Source organism: Drosophila busckii, chromosome 2R (genome assembly GCF_011750605.1).
Source record: "Drosophila busckii strain San Diego stock center, stock number 13000-0081.31 chromosome 2R, ASM1175060v1, whole genome shotgun sequence".
NCBI classification, from domain to species: Eukaryota; Metazoa; Arthropoda; class Insecta; order Diptera; family Drosophilidae; genus Drosophila; species Drosophila busckii.
The window spans coordinates 1,078,437-1,100,122 of NC_046605.1; the positions used below are offsets into that span (position 1 = coordinate 1,078,437).

The following is a 21,686-nucleotide window of genomic DNA, read 5'->3' on the forward strand; positions in this document are numbered from 1 at the left end:
GCTAACGGGTCAGAGCAGCATCTGCTACGCTCTCGCCCAAAAGCTTTGTCCCTTGTGCGGCGGCTGCTGACGTCACGCTGCTCGGCAAAGCCTCAATGACCACGTATGGGAAGTTTTCATTCATTGCTACTAAGCTTCCAATGCCGTAACTTCGGTAGTGCCGCTCTCTCTCGCTCTCTTTCTCCTCTGTTAGCAGCAACTAACAGGACTCTGCTGCGCTCACTCAACTGTGCCACAATTCTGAAAATTCTAAGACAAAATCTTAAATCATGTTAGCCTTTCATTTGTAAAACTTTATAGCACTGTTTAGTTGTTTCAGTTTAAACTCACTCTATTTCAGTTTTTGACCAGCTCAGCTCGCAGATATAGTTTTGTTTCAATGTAATAACTCAAATTCATGTATTTCTTTTTGTATGTATACTAAACGCATGAATGTTTAAAAACTCAGACTAAATTTTAAGTCAGAAAACAAATTTTTTATCAGTCTGCGCGCCCAAAAATATAATAAAACAAAAATAATATTTAGTGACAATGGTGAGTCCCGGTAGCGTTGCAAAACTATTAGGCAGCTTCAATGTGGCCACAAGCGTCTGGGTGAAACGTGTGAATCCCGGTTGGTATGAGGCGCGTCAAGTGCCGATGACTCTCTTGCGTGAAAGACTAATCGAATTACCGAAGATAAATACCAGAATCAAGCCCAAGCAAAAAGCTATGCCCAAATATGTGAAGCCGATGTCGCCAGCGCCTTTAATGATGCGTCAACTGTAATTCATGAACGCGTAAACATTAAAACATTGACATGGATTAAGACTTTTTTGATGTTTGTACTGAGCAGAACAGAAATAATTTGTATGTTAAAAGTAGTTCCAGATTTGTTAAGCTGCAGCTGCAGCCAGCTACAAGTATATGTATTAAAAGATATGCCAGCCTTGTATTTAAATTGTCTTTTAATTTTAAGTGGTTGGCAATGCGCATAGCTAAATTGTGGCGGTCGGTCGATGTATGCACGCCTAACAGTGTTTAATAAAATCAACAACTAATGTAACATGCATCAACTAAGTAAACATGCATAACTGCTACACTTGGCGCATGCCTATTGCTTATAATACAATTAATTTTGACAATTAACAAATGCACACATAACAGCACTGAGTCAGCTGTTCTGCTCACTGTAACAGCATTCGCTATGTTAACGCTTGAGCTTAACACTTGCACTGGCTGTTAAACTTTCAATGTTAAAAAATACTCGCGAGGTGAAACTACGTCGAAATTTTTCGCGGACTTTTTTTTTCGTAAAGTTTACTTGTTAACTAACTAAATTCCAAAAGTCTTGCACTTAAAATTAAACGCGATTAATTAGCTAACAGCGCGTTGTGTGTACGAAACCACAGAAAGATGCCATAATTGGAATACAATGTAAAATATATGTATAATACATGTAAATTATAGAATTTACAATAAATATACAAGTATATGCGTGTGCGTGTGTCGTCAGTGTTTGCGAGAATACGTGTGTGTGTGTTTGTGTGTGTCAATGTGTGATAACATAATATTTTAATACGATAATACGGTACGTGAGCAGGTGGATTGCTCTTAAACAATAGAAAGAAAAAAGAAATAAAGAAAAAATTCCAATAGGAATTGCCAAAAGCAAAGAAATGCGGCGCATGCTACGCCTACGCTTTCAAGTTCACAAGTGATAAGAAGAGAGCAGCAAAGCGAGTGTGAGCGCGAGAGCAAGAGAGAACGAGCATGAAAAGAATTAATATAAATTCAACGTGAAAAGCAACAAAATAAAAATTAAATCAAAATCTCTGGCCAGGCGACGACAAATGAATACAATAATATTAATAAAAAAATATACCTGCATACAAACAGAAAGCCAAGCCAATGAAATGCGCCAATGTTAAAACAAATTGTGTTTTGTTATTATAGAACGGAGTTAAAGTTTAAGCAACAACTTGGCTACGTTAAACGGCAGCAGCAGCAGCAACAACAACAGCAATTGATTGCTGTAAAAGCATGTGTGTGTGTGTGTGTGTGTGAGTGTTTGAATGCGTGAGTGTGTGTGTGTGTGGCGACATGCGGAAGCAAAAGTATTCATGAATGGCAATTATGCTGCGGAGTCCAAAAGCTTTTCCACTTTGGAAGTCGTGACGTTTTTACCGATTGCATATGCACGTATGTTTGTGTGCGTGTGTGTCATGTGCATGTGAGTGTTTGTACAAATGCGTGTGAGTGTGCGCAGTAAAACGCAAATAAGGCAAGATGCCAGCTAATTGCTGTTGAATGAACACCTTGCGTTTGTATTTGATTTGATTTATTTATTGTCATTACTCAAAGCGCTCTGTTATCAATTGTCGTTGCTTTCTCTCTGTTATTTTCAAGTTTTCAGACACACACAGACTCACACGAGCGAATGCATACGTCAGTTTAGTTTTGTGTGTGTGTGTGTGTGTGTATTATTGTCAACTTTCTGCTGCATATTGTAGCATTTTATTGTTGTTTTTGCAAATTTCCTTGACTCCTTGAACCTACACACACACATACAGCAACCTGTCTGCCCTGTAACTGTTGCTGCGCCCCCGCCAAACTGCATACGTATGAAATACAAGCATGTTTTTATGTGAGAGTGTGTGTGTGTGTGTGTGAGAGCAAGAGCAACAACGACGACGACAACAACAACTGCCCCCGCGCTGTTTCTCTTTGCCCTTTGGCAATCGATGGCGCCCCCTCGCTTTGTTGTTGTTGTTCTTGTCTGACTGCTGTGTGTGTGTGTGTGACTGTGTGTGCGTAAGTTGTTGAAGTCGGTTCCCTAGCTTTTGTTTTGTTGCTCTTTCATTTGTTGGCTCATTTATTTTACTTGTTTTTTTGCTTTGCGCTTTACGTACGTACGTACGTATGTACATACGTGAGTGTGTGTTGTTTTGCTGTTTGCTTTTGTTTCATTCTCGCTTTTGCTTTAGTTATCAGCAGCAACACAACAGCAGCCAACACACAGATATGGCAAATATACATACAGCAGCGCACTTACAGCGCTGTTTATATTAACATAATTATGTTATGCTAATGTTAAAAGTCAATTCTAAATCAAATGCCGCCAATTGTGAATGAAGCTTTGCAGCACTTTTCGTACTTTTTGCCTTTTGCCTTGTGTGACGTCTGTACACAGCTGGGCCCCCACTCACTCTCTCTCTCTGTAAGAAACGCACACGACCCGACACACGCGCTCTCTCACTCTCTCTCGGGTTAGTTTTTGGAGCCGGGCTACGTTTAGTGCGTTGGAAGTCGCTTACAGCTTCAAATGTCGCTTCCATGTTTGGAAGTTCATTCAGCTTTAATTCGGCATTTCCAAATGGCAGGCTACTCTCTTTTCCTATATCTATCCTAACGCGCTCTCACCACCAGCAGCCGGCAAACTGCTTTGTGTCTGCTGTGCGCTTATTAAATAAACAATAACCATAATAATAATTCAATTGGCATTTTATTTTATGTGAAAATGTGTAAAAGCTGTTGTTGCTCCATTCGCACCACACAAAAAAAAAAAAAAAAAATACAAATTGTTTACAAATTGTGTGTGCGGTCTGCTTTTTAATGAATTTTATTTGTTTTATAGAATTTACAATTTAAATTATGCGCTATACATATGCATAAATTAGCTAAATGTTGTAATAAGTTGTTTTTAGCTTTGTCTGACTGTAGTTGATTGTTTATTTGTTTTTTTCCGTGCCTAAATTGATTTCAATAAGAATTTGACGACGCGCAAGAGCTTCAAACATTTGCCCCACTTGACTTGAGTCCAGAGATAGACTGAGATAGAGAGAGAGGCTCAATCACGGCTTTGTATGTATGCGTGTGTGCTTGTGTGTGTGTGTGTGTGTGTGTGTGGCTGGTCACGCGACCTTGATGCTGTACATTAACCCATTAAGTTTAGTTTTTTTTTATCTTGGCCCAAGCAAGTCCAGCAGCTCAGTTTGAGGTTTGCTGATCAGCTTACAAAAGCGCGAGCGAGCAAAGAAGAGAGAGAGAGACAGAAAGAGAGCGAGTACACACACAAGTTTTACACGCAGTTACTAAAAGTTGTCGCCTTGGCAATTGACAAGTGCAAGCGAAAGAGAGAGCGAGAGCGAGTGAGAGATAAGTGAAGGCGCGGCAGGAAGCTGCAACAAGACTTGTTGTTGCTGTTGTTGTTGATAAGACAAGCCATCATTGAAGGTCAAATATCAAATTTGTATATAATGCTTTAATGGCTTTTCTTTTATTTATTTTATTTAATTGCACGCAGCGTCAAAATGTGCAAAGCAAGAAAGAGAAACGTTTAAGATAAAAAAACAGATCAAATCGCAAATCGTGTGCGTGCAGTAAAAACAGTGACTAACAGTGATTGCAAAAACAGTGACTTGAAGTCACGTGTTTGGGCCACGTGGTGCCACGTCCAATGGCAGCTGGAGCAGGAGCAGCAGCAGGAGCGACAACGAAAACAAAAACCGAAGCTGCCGTTGACCTCAGCTGCGCAGTCGGCGCAACAATTCAATTTAAGTTACAATCGAATTAAACGAATTTTATTTTGTGCTGCCGACGACGACGACGACGACGGCGGCGGCGTCGGCGCTGCTTGGCCGACAACAGTGTCAAACTTAAACAGTGCTTACTGTATATATGTCTATGTGTTAGTGTCTATATGTGTGTGTGTATGGCTGCGCCGCCAGCAGCAGCAGCAGCGCAGGCATGAATAACAAATGAACGACAACAAACAAAAGAAAATGCAACTTAAGTGAACTTCCTGCGACTAAAAGCGACAACAACAACAACAACGAAAAGGAGCAGAGCAGCATCCAATTAAATAACAACAACAAAGCTACAAGTGTCTTGTCTGTGTATTCGTTTTGTGTGTGTGTGCTGAGTGTTGTATATGTGTGCGTGTGTGTGTAAATAACAGTGCAATGGCCGCCTCCGCATCAACACCTCAGAACTATAAAGTGCCATCGACCAGCAAAATATCTGTGGATAAACTTTTGCGAGTCGGCTACTATGAGCTGGAGAAAACAATTGGCAAGGGCAACTTTGCGGTTGTCAAGTTGGCCACTAACATTGTGACCAAAACAAAGGTGAGTTAGAAACAAAAACACTTAAAACTTAACATAACAAAATTGAAATTAAAAGCAAGCTTTGATTTTAGTTAGGAAGCTAAATGCAAAAATTCAATTTAAAATGCAATTCAAATTCAAATTAATTGTTGATTAAATATTTTAGAAAATATTTTTAAAATTTGAAAATTATAGAAAATTATTATTATTGAGTCTAATTTCCAGAAAATGTTAAAATTAAAAACAAACTTTTATTTTAGTTAGGATTACATAAAATTCATAACAAATGCATAAATTCAAGTTTAAATGCAATTCAAATTGTGAAATTTATGGTTGATTAAATATTTTAGAAAATACTTTTCTGAAAGTTTAACAAATCTTTGATTTATGGAGTCTAACTTACATTTTTTTTTTAATTTCAAATTTCTTGCTCTTATAAATTTGTTTAGAATTTTTTTTTTCAAATTCAATATTGGCATTGCTAATTTGCTTGCAATTTTAGCAAATAGTTTATGCCTTTGGCTATTTTCCATTTCGAGTGTAATGCTTTTGTTTACCGTTAGTGCTGCGCATTTTTGTGAATTTTTTTTAGTTTAGTTTAGCTTAATCAAAATTGATTTTAGTGATTATAATACTTTTGTTGTTTTGTTTATTGCCGCGTAAATATGTGCGCTTAGTATATACGCTAGTGTTTACACAACTTATTGACAATATATACATATATATGTACAATCGCTTGATCGAACGAGCGTTCGTTTGTTCGTTTGCTCAGTTTTGTTTGCTTACAATTGACAGAGTTTCTGGCGCATGTTAGGCATTTGATGATCCAAACTGTCAGTGGATTTGAAGAAGATGCTAATTAAATTGTATTTGTAAGCGTGTTTCAAATATCACGCATACGCATGCGGATCGAGAGACAAGGCTAAGGCACACGCTTTGTCGCTTTGCCTGCCCTTTGCGATTTGTCACTCCTGCTTTAAGGAAGTCGTAAAGCTGCTGTTTTTTATTGTTCGCGCTATTGTTAAGCATTTTATTAATTATTTCCGTCAAAAAAAGGTTTTTATCAGTGCGACTGCAGCTTTAAAATCAAACAGGGGATTTTATTTATTAAAATAATGTATTGGCAGCTAGTAAATGCTAATTAAAATTAAAAAGAAATATAACTTAATTAGTTATTAGACTAAATTTCTATAGGGCAGCAGCATAGTCTATCATTTGTTTATTGTTTAGAGCTGACGCGCGCTCATTCTCTCTCTCTCTCTCTCTCGCTTTATCAGCTGAGTGATAGCGTTGCAGGCTATGATTGTATTATAAATTCCAAAAGCAGAGCTAGTAGTAGCACTAAATGCAACTAGCACAGATAATGAGTCACCTTCAGCTGGGCAAACATGCAGTGCGACTCTTGAGGGCACAAAGAGTGATAAGCGAAGAGAGAGCGAGAGCGAGAGAGCGAGCACAGCTGTTAAAATTGCAGTGACGACTACAACTGTTGATAATTGGCACTGTCAAGTGAAACAACAACAACAAATACAGTTTATCATAGCAACAACAACAACAATAAAAATTTGTGTGCAAATTTGTAGAACAAACATAAAAAAATGCGCTCTCGTTTTATGCATAATTGACAAGCAGCAACAACAATTGACAAAATAAACAATTTGTATAGTCTACACATACACAAAAGATTTGACATTACGTATACGTTATACATATATTAAGAGCAACACACAGCACGTGCCTCTAAACAAAATGGCGCTAGCCGTAGCACTTATTTACATAGACATGCGTATGTGTGTGTGTGTGTGTGTTTATTTATTAATACATATATTTTTCATTTGACTCTAGCTGTTTACAGTGTGTTCAAAACGCGTGTATTTTGCTGCTTTTTGTTTTGTTTTTAGTTTGATAAGCTACACACACACACACACACACAGCTGTTTGTCAATTTCAAGGTTCAAACGCATACACAATTGATTCATTGCAGTTTTTTGTGAAATTTCTGTTTTCTTATTAGGCTTATCATTTAGCCTAATTAACATTTGTAGATTAAACTACAGTGCGTAGTATTTCTTTTGCTTTGAGCTTTAAAATCATCGATAACAAATAATCTGCAGCATATCTTTTCTCAGAAATTTTAAATTACTTGAAAAGTTAAGGCTAAAATAGTTATGATTTATATACAAGCCCTTTACACTCAGCTACAAGTGAAACAATTTAAACTTAGAACTTTCTCTTGATTTGATGTACTAATTAATAGCATTAAGTTTAGTTAATTCTTTTTAATGCAGCATTTCTCTCCTATAAATTTATAATTTAATTGTGTTTGGACGCGTGCTTAAAACGCCTTAGTAACAGTTATATAGCCAACATACATTGTTATAATAGCTGGCGACCCATTAACGCTCCAATTGATTGCAATTAAGTAGCAGTCGAGTCTGCAAAATCATTTAAAAAACGCATGCAAGCAGCAAAAAAAAAGCGCAGCGGGCGCTCTGCCACCCTCTCACACTCTCTGTCTCTCTCTCGCTCTTTCTATGGCAGCTTTGATTGATCATTCGTTATGGCCAAATATTTAACTTGAGCTCACGCTGTCTGGCCGCAGCGATTGGATCTCTAGACAGCCACCAAACCAACGAAAAAAAAACCCAAAAAAAAACTTGTTCATTGGCAACACACACAGCAATACAAAAGCTGTGTCTGTATGTGTGTGTGTGTTAGGTCTCCAGACGTTTGACTGCCCAAATCGTTTAACATTTTTATTTACTTTTTCATTAAGCTTTTCGCGGCTTTTGTTGTACACTTTGTTCTTGTTGTTGCTGCTATTGCTATTTACTTCTATATTTGCGCTTTTTTTCTTCTATCTACTGCTCTGTCTCTGGCGTGTTTTTTATTTGTTTTTTAAGCCCCACAAAAAAGTCGAAACTTGTACGTTTTGCTCTAAGTTGAGCACGTCTTTGGCAGAGTTATTCGTTTATTGAGTAAGGTTTTATAAAAGAAGAAAAAGAAATGCTATTATTAGAACTGAGAAAGTTGAAGTTTCATAAAAAGGTTACGGTATTTTCTTTAGTTTATGAATGACAAGTTTTGGTTAAAGTTGAAATGCAAATTGTGAACTTGATTAAGCGAGACAGAGTTGAATAAATAAATTTAATTAAATAAAAAGCCCCCTACGAAAAATACATATGCATAGTTTTTATGAAAAGATTTAAAAAAAAATTTAATTTACAAATTGGATGAATTATAAAAAGCATTTTTAACACATCTATTTTAAGATAAGGCAGTAAAAATGATCAAAAGTGTATTAAATAGTTGAGCATTTGGTGTATCTATTATTTATTTTGCGCTTTTGAACACTGTTGTTAATTGATTGTTAAAATATGCACAATTTTCTTTAGTATTCAGCTTTAATAATAAACAAAAGTGTATTAAATGAGTTGAGCACTTGCTAATATTTATTCTGCTGTGCCAAGTGTCTTTTGTTTGTCCACTTATAATTAATGTTAATTAAATTGAATAAAATAAAATTTACTTCATTATATATATAATTAAACAATAAAAGTGTATTAAATAGTTGAGCATTTGCTGTATCTATTATTTATTTTGCGCTTTTGTCTACTGTTGTTAATATTGTTGTTAATTGAATGTTAATTGTTAAAATATGCAACAATTCGTTCACAACATTCAGCTTAAATAATAAACAAAAGTGTATTAGTTGCGTTGAGCATATGCTGAACTTAATATTTGTACTGTTATTTATTTATTGTTTGTTGTTGTAAATTGAGTTAAATAAAATTTGCATAATTTTTAAACAAGTTTTGGTATTCATACTAAAAGTGTATTTAGTAGTCAAGCATTTGTGTAGATTCTGCTATTTATTTTGCGTTTTTATTTTTTGTGTCTTTTGTTAGTCCAATTGTTGTTGTTGCTGTTTGGTTTCGATAAACATTCGCTGCTTGGGCATGATAAGAAAGCGCGTTATCAAAATGTACCTACCCCAGTGTTATTAACACACACTGTACATATAGTAGTCATATAAATTAACAACAAATACAAGCGCGTAAACAAGAACAGAAACACAATTTGCAGCAAATCAATCACGTGCACTAGACGCGCGCGCTTTATCTCGCTCGCTCTATTCGCGCTCTCTCTCTCTCTCTCTCTCTCTCTCTGTCTCTGACTTATTTTCTTTTAATATTTAAGCAAGCAATTGTTGCAGTAATAAGTGAGAAATTGACACGTGGTATTAAGTAGGCCAAGCCTTGATAGATTAATCGATTTTCCATTAGCTTAGCAAGGCAGCTAATGGGAAAATTTTAAAACCTGTGTGTGTGTGTGTGTTAAGTTTAGCGACCCCGCATAAATCAGTAGAGAAAACAATTGCAGCAGCAGCTCGGAACATTTGCCAGTTTATTGATTTAACACGGTTAGAGCCTGGCTAAGGGTTAAGGGTTGCCAACCCAACAAGCCACGTTTGCTTACCGCGTGTAAACAGCAACAATAGTCGCCAGGAAGGACTCGCGCTGGAACTCAGTCACATGTTGCCTGCCATGACTGAACCAAGGACAAGCAGCGCCTTCAAGTCAACAGCGCCAGCCAAGCCACTGCGCACTAGCAAGTTGCAACAGCAGCCGCCGCCGCAGCAGCGCCAAATAAAAGGCACGCCCACCAGCATCATGTGCGAGCTAATGCGTCTGAAGGCGCAGCAAAAGTATCTCGAGTGCAATCAAGTCAAACTCAATGCCAACAATTTTGTGGACAGCGAAGAATCCACAGTCGAAGCGGAGAACAAAGTTGTTAGCCTGATCAATGATATTGAGCGCTTGAAGCACGAGCTGAACTCCAAGCTGCAGCAACAGCTCGCAGAGAAACGCGCTCAGCTGCAGGACATGTGGCATATGATGCACACACTCAAGCAGGACGTCTTCCAGCCCGAACGACTCAGTCTCTATAGCGTGAATGCGGTGCGCGAGCGCATCATGGGACTGAATGCGCAACTGCAGCGACTGGGAGTGCAGAATGCGAAGGAGCTGGCGTCGCTGAGTGTGGAATATGAGCAAATGGAGCGGGAGCAGACGTTTGTGTGGAAGGAAGCGTTTTGAAGAGCGTATAAAAGAAATTCCTTGAAAATATTTTACTAGCATTAAGCGGAGAATGAAGTAGAATATATTTTTAAAACTTTTATAAAAACTAAAAGTGTGAATTACTAATGGAAAAATGTTTATTAATGGGAGAGAGAGAGGTATAGCTAGAGAGAGAGGCATAGTGAGAGTTAAAGAGAGAGAGAGAGAGAGAAAAAGCGAGGAAGAGAGAGAATAAGAGAGGCATATCAAGAGCGAGAGAGAGGCATAGCAAGAGATAAAGAGAGAGGCATAACGATAGATATAGAGAGATAGAGAGACATAGTGAGAGAGAGAGAGAGAGAGGCATAGCGAGGGAGAGAGAATAAGAGAGGCATAGAGAGAGAGAGAGAGACATAGTGAGAGAGAGAAATAACGAGGGAGAAAGAGAATAAGAGAGGCATAGCGAGAGAGAGAGAGAGACATAGTGAGAGAGAGAGAGGCATAGCGAGGGAGAGAGAGAATAAGAGAGGCATAGCGAGAGAGAGAGAGAAAGAGACATAGCGAGAGCGAGAGAGGCAGAGATAGAGAGAAACAAGGAAAGAGCTGGAGAGAGAGTGGCATAGCTAGAGCGAGTGGCGGAGCTAGAGAGAGAAACAAGGAAAGAGCTGGAGAGACAGAGAGAGAGAGGGGCGGAACTAGAGAGGAAGAGAGAAAGAAAGAAAGAGAGAGTAAAATGAAGAGTGTAAAGCAGTTCCGTAAATGTTTTTATAATTTTTTTTTTAAATTTATTTGTATCATTTGTATCAAATCTAGTTAATATCTAATCTAGTTTTACATTAGGCAAAATAGCAACAATTGATCAAAGGCTCATTTACATAGTTGGCTGCTTATAACTTACAAACATATGTATATATTCTATATATAACATAAAGTTTATTATTTACAAACGTACTCTAGTGGGTAGATCATTTAATCTTCTCTTGCTCGGCTGTCTAAATATTTAGCCAGAATTTCTTGAGCTAAAATAGCTATAATTAAAGAATATTTGCTAGAAATAGCTAAATACACGAAATTAAAAATGCAAAAAAAGCTAAAATTAACTATATGAAACTTAAATACAGAGTAAATATAAGCAAATAAAACAATGATTTATTTTAAAAATTATGATTATATAAAAGCTTAAAATACAAAAGTAATCAAATCAGTTTTTAAATAGTGTGATTTCTAGCTAATAGCATTCTATGAAATGTAATAGCTATTATTAGGCAATAAAATAGCTAAAATGGCAACACAATTTGTTAACTTTCTTAACTAAAATATGCAAATTTTATAATTGAGCACCATTGACCATTGCCAATTACATATAAATCGCATGAGAACTAAGGCATGTGAACTTTCTTTTAAAAGCAACTGTTTTTGCAATTGAAACTCAAGCCAATCGATGCATATGCTATACAAAATTTATAGTAGTTTTAGTTTTTAGTAGAGCTCGCACTTAATGCAAAAAGTTTTTATATTTTGTCGCTTTCAATTCGAAATATTCCACAAGAAATCTATAAATTTTCCACTTGTATATATTATGACGAACAAGTTGACTACCCAAGAGCAGCAGCAGAGTCAGGCACGAATGATAAATGATTGAGCAGCTTTAAACTTTGGACATATGCGCGAGAATCGTTTAATATACAAAAACGAAAAGAAAAAACAACAAAATTCTAAACAAGTTTTGTAGTCCTTGCATTTGCAAATCAATAAAGTACAAGACAGCCTCGAAGGCGGCGGCGGCGGCAGCAGTGGGGGCGTGGCACTGCCTTGGCATTTTTTTTTTGTTTTTTGGTGTTATGCCAAAGTCACTAAAGCAAGGATTATTCGTGAAATGTGACATTGCTGGCTACTTGGTGCTGTGTTGTTGTCTCAATTTATGAGCATTTGTTGCTGTTCTCATTGTCGTTGTCCTGTTTCTTGTTATTGTTGCTTAAAAGGTCAACACGGCACGTGGCATTGGCTGTCTTCCGACTTCTGTGGCTACTTACTCTGCCTCTTGCAACTTCTTTACGCGCTCACGTGGCATTGGCAACAGTTGTTGCCTAGAATTATGTAAGGCAAAACAAAAACAAATGTCAGCACGCATACGTATTACGCATACGCCGCATAGTACATAAAATATTGCAAAGTGCGCAGGCAAATTTATTTAAATAAATAAAAAAACAAAAACCGGCTCATTATGTTGCTGCTGCTGCTGATAATCTCATGTTGCTGTTGTTGTCAGTAATTCTTTCTCGCTCTCTCGCTTGCGCTGCTTGTTAATTATTTCGAGTATTTGGTATTTTGTTAAATTATTATTGAAATGCTTTGGCAAAAAATCAAAAACAAGCAGCAGCAGCAGCCGCCGCCGCAAGCAAAACGAAAGTCGTGTGTAAAGAATTTTGTTTGTACACGGGGCCGAGACTCTGCCCACAGCCCTCCGCTCTCCCTCTCTCACTCTATCCGCTCATCGCTCACGCTCTTTATTAGCGACATTGTCAGCAGACCCCGCACATTGACTGGCATCATGTTGCCGCGCCATCTTTGGTTGTCGCTTGCCTCCATTGTTGTTGCTGTTGCTGTTGCTGCTGTCAGCAGACAGTGCGCCACCTACCCAGCTGATCAACAGCAGCAGCAACAACAACAATAATGCAAGCAAGTTATATTATAGACTACTCTATAGGCAGTTAGGGCATAGCGAATGCTTCATATAGCTTCATATATTTGGCAATGCAAACAGTTTTTCAATTGCATTAATATTCATTTATTCATTTAAAATGTAGCTCATATTTAATGCTAACGTTTAATAATATAGTCAGAGCAACTAACGCCTTCAATTTATTTTAAATTACATTAATATTTATATATTTATTTAAATTGTAGTTCAGATTTATTATTATTTTAAATAAAAAATAAATAAAGCAAGAGCAACTAGGACCTTAAGTTTTTTCTTTTTAAATTACATTAATATTTATTTGTTTATTTAATATTACGGTTTAATAATTCTTTATTTATTTAATTGATTAATGCATTAATATTTATTTATTTAACAAACTGTAGCTTACATTTAAAATTACAAGTAGGCATTCATTCTTTTTTTTTTAATTACATTAATATTTATTTATTTATTTACATTGTAGCTCAGATTTTATGTAATGTAAAAAAATAAATAAATCTAGAGCAGTCCTTTTCTTTTGACTACTAGCTTCGTATATTTCATTTTTTTGCTAAACTTTTTTATAATTCGGGGTGGGAAACTGAGAGAAGTTGGTTGTGTTTGGGATATTATATTGTATTTATTATATTTAAATGAACATATAAAGGCGTGCCACATAAATCTTGAGAGATTTTAGTTTAAAATGTCTCAAAGAAATTCGCAGTTCACACATTTTATTGCCTAGCACATAAAATATATTATTTATTTATAAGCGATGTTGGCAAATTGATGTTACTATTGCTATAAAATATTTCAAAATGCAGCCATTGCTTACTAAAGTGTAGGCCTGAAGCTGATTTTGGTTTAGTTTGTTGCACCTCAAAATTTAAACTCCAATTTTCGCAGCGTATTTGCAATTCGTTGTGCCTAAGTCTTTTGCTTTTCATACCAAGTTGAAACCCAAGTGCTAGAGATTGATGTGGACAACCCACACACTCGCACTCACACTCACTCACAGACTCGCTCCATAATGACAATCAGACAGATACACAGCTTGAATTGAATTTCATTTTGCTGCGCTTCATCTTGCCCACCTCTTGGTTCATTCACCTGCGTGTGTGTGTGTGCCAAACCCCAAAAAGCAAAAATTCACATCCGAAAACCGCATTGACTAATGCGTTAAAATTTTTATTTATTTTGTTAGCTTCCTGCTTTTGCGGCTGCTCGTTCTCAATGTTGTTCTTGTTGTTGTTGCAGGTGGCCATCAAGATCATTGACAAGACATGCCTCAATGAGGAATATCTGAGCAAAACGTTTCGGGAGATTGCAATCTTAAAGTCGCTGCGTCATGCGCACATTACGCGTCTGTACGAGGTGATGGAGTCGCAGTCGATGATCTACCTGGTCACAGAGTATGCGCCCAACGGTGAGATCTTCGATCATCTGGTGGCCAACGGACGCATGAAGGAGCCCGAGGCGGCGCGTGTGTTCACACAGTTGATCTCGGCGGTGCACTACTGTCATCAGCGTGGCGTCGTGCATCGCGATCTCAAGGCGGAGAATGTGCTGCTGGACAAGGATATGAACATAAAGGTGAGTAGCCAACGAATCAACTGAAATTCAATTCTTAAATTTGAATGCATTTAATTTTATTCCAATCTAAATTGCATCCTTAATGAATAATCTTAATGTTGAGTTAATTTCTTCTCCAAAATTCAATATGAATTTATATTTTGAATGGATTCAGCTGATTCAATTCAAACTAAATTCATTCTGAATTCAATTCTTCAGCTTAGAGATATTTGAATGCATTTCATTTTATTCCGATATGAATTTCTATTACACTCAGCTGCATCCTAACGAATTATTGTGATGTTGAGTTAATTTCTTGTTAAAAATTCAATTCGGATTTATATTTTGAATAAACTGAATGCATTCCTTGAAATTCTAATTAAAATTGAATGCAGTTTTTGATGAATGCATTCAAAAATCTCTATGAATTGAATCTATATCTAAAATAAATATTTATAAATTCTAAAATGAATTGATACTATATTTAAATTCAGTATGAATTAAATTCCAAAATGAATTAAATCTATATGTAATTGAATGGATTCAGCTGATTTAATGCAAACTCTCTATGAATTGCATCTTTATCTAAATTCAATATGAATTGAATTCCAAAACGAATTGAATTTAAATATAATTGAATGGATTCAAGTGATTTAATGTAAACTGAATGCATTCTTTGAATTCTAGTTCAAATTGCATGCAGAAAAATCTCTATAAATTCAAACTATATATAAACCATATATATTTATCCAATTTGTATCTATTTACAGCTCGCTGACTTTGGCTTTAGCAATCACTACGAGGACGGCAGTCTGCTGCACACTTGGTGTGGCTCACCGCCGTATGCGGCGCCTGAAGTGTTTCAGGGCCTGGAGTATGATGGACCCAAGTCGGATATATGGAGTCTGGGTGTAGTGCTCTATGCGCTTGTGTGCGGCGCGCTGCCCTTTGATGGCAAGACCATACTGGAGCTCAAAAGTCGCGTTGTGCTTGGCAAATTTCGCATACCCTTCTTCATGTCGCAGGGTAAGTCAATCCATCAATCAATCAATCAATCGCTTGCAATCAATCAATTATTTGGCTTACAGAGTGCGAGCATCTCATACGCAATATGCTGGTGGTGGAGCCGGATCGACGTTATACCATCAAACAGATTATAAAGCATCGCTGGCTGAGCGATTGGCAGTCGGAGCTGCAGTCAGAGGAGCCGCTGCCCAGCTCGCTGACGGGCTCAAGTAACTCGCTAAGCGATGCGGATAATGCGAGTGCACCACAGCTGGATGCAGTGGTCATGACGCATATGCTGCAGCTGCCTGGACTTACGGCGGACATGATTGCGCAGTCGGTGCATGAGCAGCGCTTTGATAATATCTATGCCATATATAATTTGCTGCAGGACAAATTGCTGCAGCGTCGACGCGAAAACCAAAGACTGCAGCATCATGCCAACTTGGCGTACTCTAGATCACGCAAGACAAGCATTACCACGGGCATTGTGGATCGCTCCGAGCCCGTTAAGCAGGAATCTCTGGATAGGCTCAGTCCGCTAAGCAGCGCCAATGCGGCCTGGTGTGCCGATGTGGCTGTGGATTTGGAAAAGTACGGCGAGTTCGAGCTGGAGTGTCTAGCTAGACCGAATGAGGTGCGTACGCCTATCGATAGTATCGATAACTTTAACTATTTCTGTGTGTATTGCAGCCTGCGCTGCAACATTTAAGTGCCACAGCTGGCGCTGCCAGCGGCGCCAATACGCGTCGTCATACCGTCGGTCCCGGCGATGTGGCGCACGAGCAAGCGCTCGCCAATCCGCATGTGCCGCCCATAGATTTCAAGTGCACGCCGCAGTGCGCGGATGCCACACAAGTGACGCCCTACTATCCCATGAATCTGCCCATGCTGCAGAATCAGCCGCTGCACAATCTCACCATCAAGGATCAGCATCTGCTCAAGCCGCCAGTGGTTATGGGTGCCAGTAAGTTGTGCTGCCTAAATTTGAAAACTAAATTTATTTTATTTTTTACTTTTGCAGGCTCTTTTGGTCGTCGCGCTTCAGATGGTGGCGCCAATTTACATATTTATTATCCTGCCAGCGGTGCGAGCGTTGCCAGCGGCAGCAGCGCAGCAAATGGACAACAAATGGATGCGGCTTACTATATGAATGCCAGTCTGGCAGCGGCGCCTGGCGCAGCTGAGCTCAGCACGCTGAATGAGCAGCCAGGAGCAGCGCAGCTGCATTGCTGTGCCGAGCCAAGTGGCGAGGAGTGCAGCGAGGAGATTCAACGGTCTGACAGCCCCAAGTGCTGCTTTAAATAATAAACTAATGGTCTTTGTTTTCTCGCTTAGTTATATGCAAAAACGCGGCTGCGTTAAGCGTCACACAGTTGGCTGCACCGAGGATTTGTCAGTGAGCCACAGTCCAGCGGATTTGTCAGCGCAGCAGGCCCAAGCGGCAACTGGCGCTGGCGCCGCTGCTGGCAACAACATGAGAACGCGTCGCACGGGTTTGCTTACCGTAACCGAAAGACCGCCAGGTGTGTTTACTCTCCCATTTGGTATTGGATTATATACTTAGATATTAAGCTATATTATATATAAGCGCAGCTCATAGCTTCAATTAAATTATTTATATATTTTGTATGAATTAAGTTAATTTATTTATAGCTTAGCTTTATACACTTAACACATTTGCTTTTAAATTATTTTATATATTGTTTATTTCTTTTTATGATTTTTGAAACATTGCATTTATTTTGGGTTTCATTGTTTATATATGAGCGCAGCTTAAAGCTTCATAAAAAATATATTTTTATATGAATTTAGTCATAGTTTAAATTAAATTTTTTATTAGCTTTGCTTTTAAATTACTTTAACTCTAATTTCATTTTATTTTATTGTTGCATTATTTTGGGCTTCATTTAAATGAAATTGATTGATTATATATAAGCGCAGCTCAAAGCTTTGAATTTTGTCATAAATTAAATTAAATTATATATTTTTTATATGAATTTTGTCATAATTTAAACTAATTTTTATTTATAGCTTAGCTTTGCTTTTAAATTACTTTACCAATCATTTCATTGTATGGTTACATTATTTTATTTTTGCATTTATTTTGTGCTTTTGATTGATTATATTTAAGCGCAGCTCAAAGCTTTAATCAAGTTATATATAATTTGATTTTTTTCATAATTTAAATTAATTTATTTATAGCTTAGCTTGTACATTTAGCACATTTTACATAATTTAAATCAATTTATTTATAGCTTAGCTTTTTATACATTTAGCACATTTGCTTTTAAATTTATTTTACATATAATTTCATTTTATTTTATTGTTGCATTATTTTGTTATTTCTTTTTATGTTTTATGGATTTATTTTGGGTTCATTTAAATGCAACGCATAACCAACTGCTGCTGCTGCCCGCTCGCGCTTATGCTAACAACTGCCACGCCCACTTAGTCATTTGCCCTGAACTCATACGCGAAGTTGAATCTCGCATGAATCGTGATTACTTGCCGCCCACGCTCAAGTCCTTAAGTCAATCGCCACCCAATGCGCCCACCTTGGCAGGTGGCGCTGTGCCACACTCGCTGCCACTGCTGGGCGTAGTGGGTGGCAGCATACCGTTGGTGGCGCCCAATAGTGCCAACAATCGACGCGCCTATCGCGCCGCCCACTGTAAGCTGCCCACTGTCCAAGAGGGTGGTAAGTGACTAATTAGTTTAATAACCAGCAGCAGCTGTAGAAATTTCCGCTTATTATTTATAATTAATTAATGCTCACTCGCTCTCTCTCTACAGGACGCTATAGCCCCGTGCGTCGCGCCTCGGAGGGTTCGCGCTCGCAGTTCCAGGGACCGCTGCAGGAATGCCAATCATTGCAAAAAGGTATCGCACAGAGAAATTTTTTGGTTGCACCCAGTCCGCCGCTTTTAGAAAATTCAATCAGTCTGCCCGGTAAGCTCAAAAACAAAATTCCAAACTGCTGCAGTGCACAACTAAACACCCAAGTGGAACGCTCTATAACGGACAAATTTTTAAGTTTCAAAAAATGTATTTAACATTTAATGCTTAGATTTTATGTTAAGCTCAGTCGCTGTACTTGTTATCGTTATCGTTGTTATCGAGCGTTGCTGCGCTTTTAAACTGTCACTAATTTCTGTTATTTCTGCTGTTAGGTTCACCCATACATGGCAAGCCCACAGCTATGCAGCTTGCGCTGCGGCGTGGACACGACATTGAGGTGCCGGCGGAGGCTATGAAGACGCTTATGCCAGTGCTGGATCGCTTGGTGAAGGAGCAGCGCGTCAGCTTTGACATTGCCAACAAAATAATCTCAACGAATGTGGTGCCCATTGATTTGGCGCCGCAGCTTGGACTTGCTGCGCATGCGGCAAGCGCTGCAGCTGTCAGCGGTGGCCACTTGGATCAAACCCACTTGATGCAGCTGCAGCAGCAACAGCAGCAACAACAACAGCCCATGCACAGCTTTAGTGTGTCGCCGTTGACGCCACATGTGCCACATGCATCGCTGACCAGCGCCAAGCAAATGTTTGGCCAGCCCATGTGTGGCTATCAGGGCGTGCCGGCCATAGCGCTGACGCTGCCGCTGCAGCCGCAGCAGCTGGTGGGACAGTTCAGCAGCATTAATCTGGGCGCCAGCAATTCGAACGGCAGCAGCGGCTGCCAGTCGCCTGTGTATAGCAACAGCAACAGTGGCAGCGGCTTTAGCGGCAGCTGCTCACCCAATCCGAATCCCTATTTGCCTGGCACGGGACCCTTTAATCCCTGCAACTCGCCGCTGCATCAAATAACCAAAGGCATTTCAGTCCTAAGCACAGGCGGCGGCTCCATTACGCGTGGCACTTCAGCAGCCAGCGAATGCGTTACGCAGCCCTTGGATTTGTCCATGGATGTTTGCAATGCTGCTGTGGATGATTATGCCGCGCCCAATTGGTACATGTCCACGTCTGCTTACTACGATTTGAAGCCACTGAATCTATCGCCGGCGCAGCCAGTGCGTGTAGTGCCAACGCCGCCCGCTTCGCCCAATCTGTGCATCATACAGGAGGAGAATGGCAATGGCCAAATGTGTCACACCATAAGCACGGGTCAGCCCTACGCCGGCTGCACTGGCGGCATTACACCACAGATTTGCCTTACGGACGTGCAGGGCAGCGAGATTACGCTCGTGGCGCTCAGCTCGGACAACAGTCGCGACAGCGAGGACTCGCTGGAGCCGCATACTCCAGTAATGTCATTGCAGGTGAGCTAGCATATAAAAAAACCAATTTAAAGTTAATTTATGCGCATGTTTGCAGGGCTTAATCATTGCGGAGCCGCCGCACAACGATATGCCCTCCATAACGCGCGGCATTGGACGCAAGGCCAGCCTGGACTGTGAGCCAGCCAATCATGCCAGCAGCTCCAGCGCTGCAACTGCTGCGGAGGCGCATCGACGTGGCAGCGACAAGTCGCTGGGCTTCTCCGACGACTCGCTTAGCAATGACTCGAATAATCTGTCGCCCTCGTGCCAGGAGCCCTCGGCTAGCTCCGGCTTCAAGTCCGATTCACATTCCGAAATGGGTGATCATACCGAGTGCGGTCATCTAACGCCCGACTCCATGTGCGATTCGCGTCGCATGTCGGATGAAATGTGTTACGAAGTGCCGCTGCCACATGAGTGCTCCAATTTGGACTCCACGCGCATTCTCGAGCTTGTTAAGCAAACAATTGACTCCACCATGCCGCCCAAGGGATTTGTGCTGCACAAGGGCAGCATTAGCTCGGAGGATAGTGGCGCCGAGTCGCGTTACAGCAGCGCCTCGAATGCCTCCAGTGAGGCAACGCCCAGCGTGCAGCAGCTGCAGACGAGCAGCCAGTATGGCGAGCCCACCACAAACCTAAGCCTGGAGTACTCGGGTGGCCTGCAGATTGAGCTGCAGGTGTGCGAGGGACGCAGCAGGGATCATCATGGCGCCGGCAAGGGCATCAAGCTGCGACGCATCTCTGGAGATCAATTTGAGTACGGCAAGATTTGTCAGCAGCTCATCAGCACCATAACCATGCAGCAGGTGGCGGGATAGAGCCAAGCCATGGCCACTGCCCAAATATATGTCTGTGTGTGTGAATCTGTATCCTGTGTGTGTGTGTGTATTTTAACCGTATGACTCGCCTTGCCTATATAACTCTGCGTAGCTGTGATCTAAGTCGATATGTATGTGTGTCCAGTTCAATTTATAGTATGTCTCTCTCTCTATGTGTGTGTGTGTGTGTATTTGTTTGTTAATTAATCAAAGGTCAAAGTCAACGACTAAAGCAATGTTCGCAACTTTTCTTATTAATCAATTGTAGTTCTAACGTACAAAAATTTGTTTGCAATTCGTTTATTTTGTAACTTTTAATCAAAATTTTTTAACTACTATATAGCTTATAACTTAGCATATTATATATATATAATTAGATATTTTCACTGGCGAGCATTTCAACAAAACATTTTTTGTAGCTAATTTTTAAACTAATGCCAATTCTCAAGCAACAATTTCCTCTATTATTAAGCGTAGTTAGCATAGATTTATTATTTTTCGTCAACTGCACATACCGCCACCTAGCGTACAGAGCCAAAACTCTAGGAACTGATGTTTTAATGCATTCCAGTAGCAAAATTTTTCTTCATTAATTGTTTTCTAGCAACTAATAAATGTAATTTCTTTTTTCACAATACTGCAATTTCAAGAGAAAAACTCACACACACTTTAAAGTACGTTATATACTAGTTAATATAATCAACTGTAGTTAGTATGCAGTTTTTGCTCCGTTATTCGTAAGCATTAGTGTGTAAGGCTCTTTTGATTCCGTTTAATTTAAAACATATAGTTAAAATTTGATTTGTTTGTTAGTGGATTGAACACAAATTGCGAAAAAAATCTATTTTTAAAAGACTGCTGTGATTTAAAATGTAATTACTTATTTAGTTAAACAAGAATACCAACAAATAAACATCAAGAACTTAGTTATACATATGATAACATAACAAATAATTCAACATTATCTTAAATAAATTACCAATTCTCCAAATATAAGAAAACTAATATTTAACATTTTTTGTTGCTTGTTAAGCTAATTCAAGACTTGGCGGGTGGCGGGCTCTTATTTGTTATCCTTCTTCTTCTTACTCATTTGGCTTAGGCTTATCGACAGGCAGCTGTAGCATATATATGCGTCTCTCTCGCACATATGCGTATGTCTATTTGCTGGGCTGTGCTTATTGTGGATAATACTCGCTAA

General features: G+C 39.2%; 3 protein-coding genes across 6 annotated transcripts in view; all 3 read left to right on the top strand.

The window, feature by feature from the left end:
- The first annotated feature begins 330 nt into the window (after positions 1-330).
- LOC108595796 lies at positions 331-934 on the top strand. The gene has a single exon (XM_017981087.1). The coding sequence runs from the start codon at positions 532-534 to the stop codon at positions 766-768; it is 237 nt and encodes a 78-aa protein (XP_017836576.1). The 5' UTR covers positions 331-531; the 3' UTR covers positions 769-934.
- A 319-nt stretch (positions 935-1,253) lies between these two features.
- The window catches only part of LOC108596364, a 37,128-nt gene continuing 16,695 nt past the window's right edge, over positions 1,254-21,686 (top strand). The window contains exons 1-12 of one of the 4 annotated variants that reach the window (XR_001915045.1): positions 1,254-1,416; positions 4,286-5,108; positions 14,085-14,420; positions 15,170-15,425; positions 15,488-16,041; positions 16,098-16,371; positions 16,429-16,681; positions 16,743-16,930; positions 17,860-18,105; positions 18,201-18,356; positions 18,578-19,665; positions 19,721-20,760. Coding sequence is in view for 3 of the 4 variants with exons in the window: in XM_017982026.2 (XP_017837515.1) it covers positions 4,944-5,108; positions 14,085-14,420; positions 15,170-15,425; positions 15,488-16,041; positions 16,098-16,371; positions 16,429-16,681; positions 16,743-16,930; positions 17,860-18,105; positions 18,201-18,356; positions 18,578-19,665; positions 19,721-20,485 (4,281 nt within the window). In the remaining variant the exon portion in view is untranslated. Of the gene's footprint in view, positions 1,417-3,674; positions 5,109-14,084; positions 14,421-15,169; positions 15,426-15,487; positions 16,042-16,097; positions 16,372-16,428; positions 16,682-16,742; positions 16,931-17,859; positions 18,106-18,200; positions 18,357-18,577; positions 19,666-19,720; positions 20,816-21,686 lie in introns of those variants that run through there. The other 3 variants (XM_017982026.2, XM_017982028.2, XM_017982027.2) reach the window with 3 other exon arrangements.
- LOC108596368 lies at positions 9,343-10,238 on the top strand. Its single transcript, XM_017982034.1, has one exon. It carries the CDS (start codon positions 9,623-9,625, stop codon positions 10,184-10,186), a length of 564 nt encoding a protein of 187 aa, XP_017837523.1. The 5' UTR covers positions 9,343-9,622; the 3' UTR covers positions 10,187-10,238.

Bases quoted from the DNA above. Each gene is read 5' to 3' on its own strand.
- LOC108595796 (XM_017981087.1), top strand. From the start codon at position 532: ATGGTGAGTCCCGGTAGCGTTGCAAAACTATTAGGCAGCTTCAATGTG.
- LOC108596368 (XM_017982034.1), top strand. From the start codon at position 9,623: ATGTTGCCTGCCATGACTGAACCAAGGACAAGCAGCGCCTTCAAGTCA.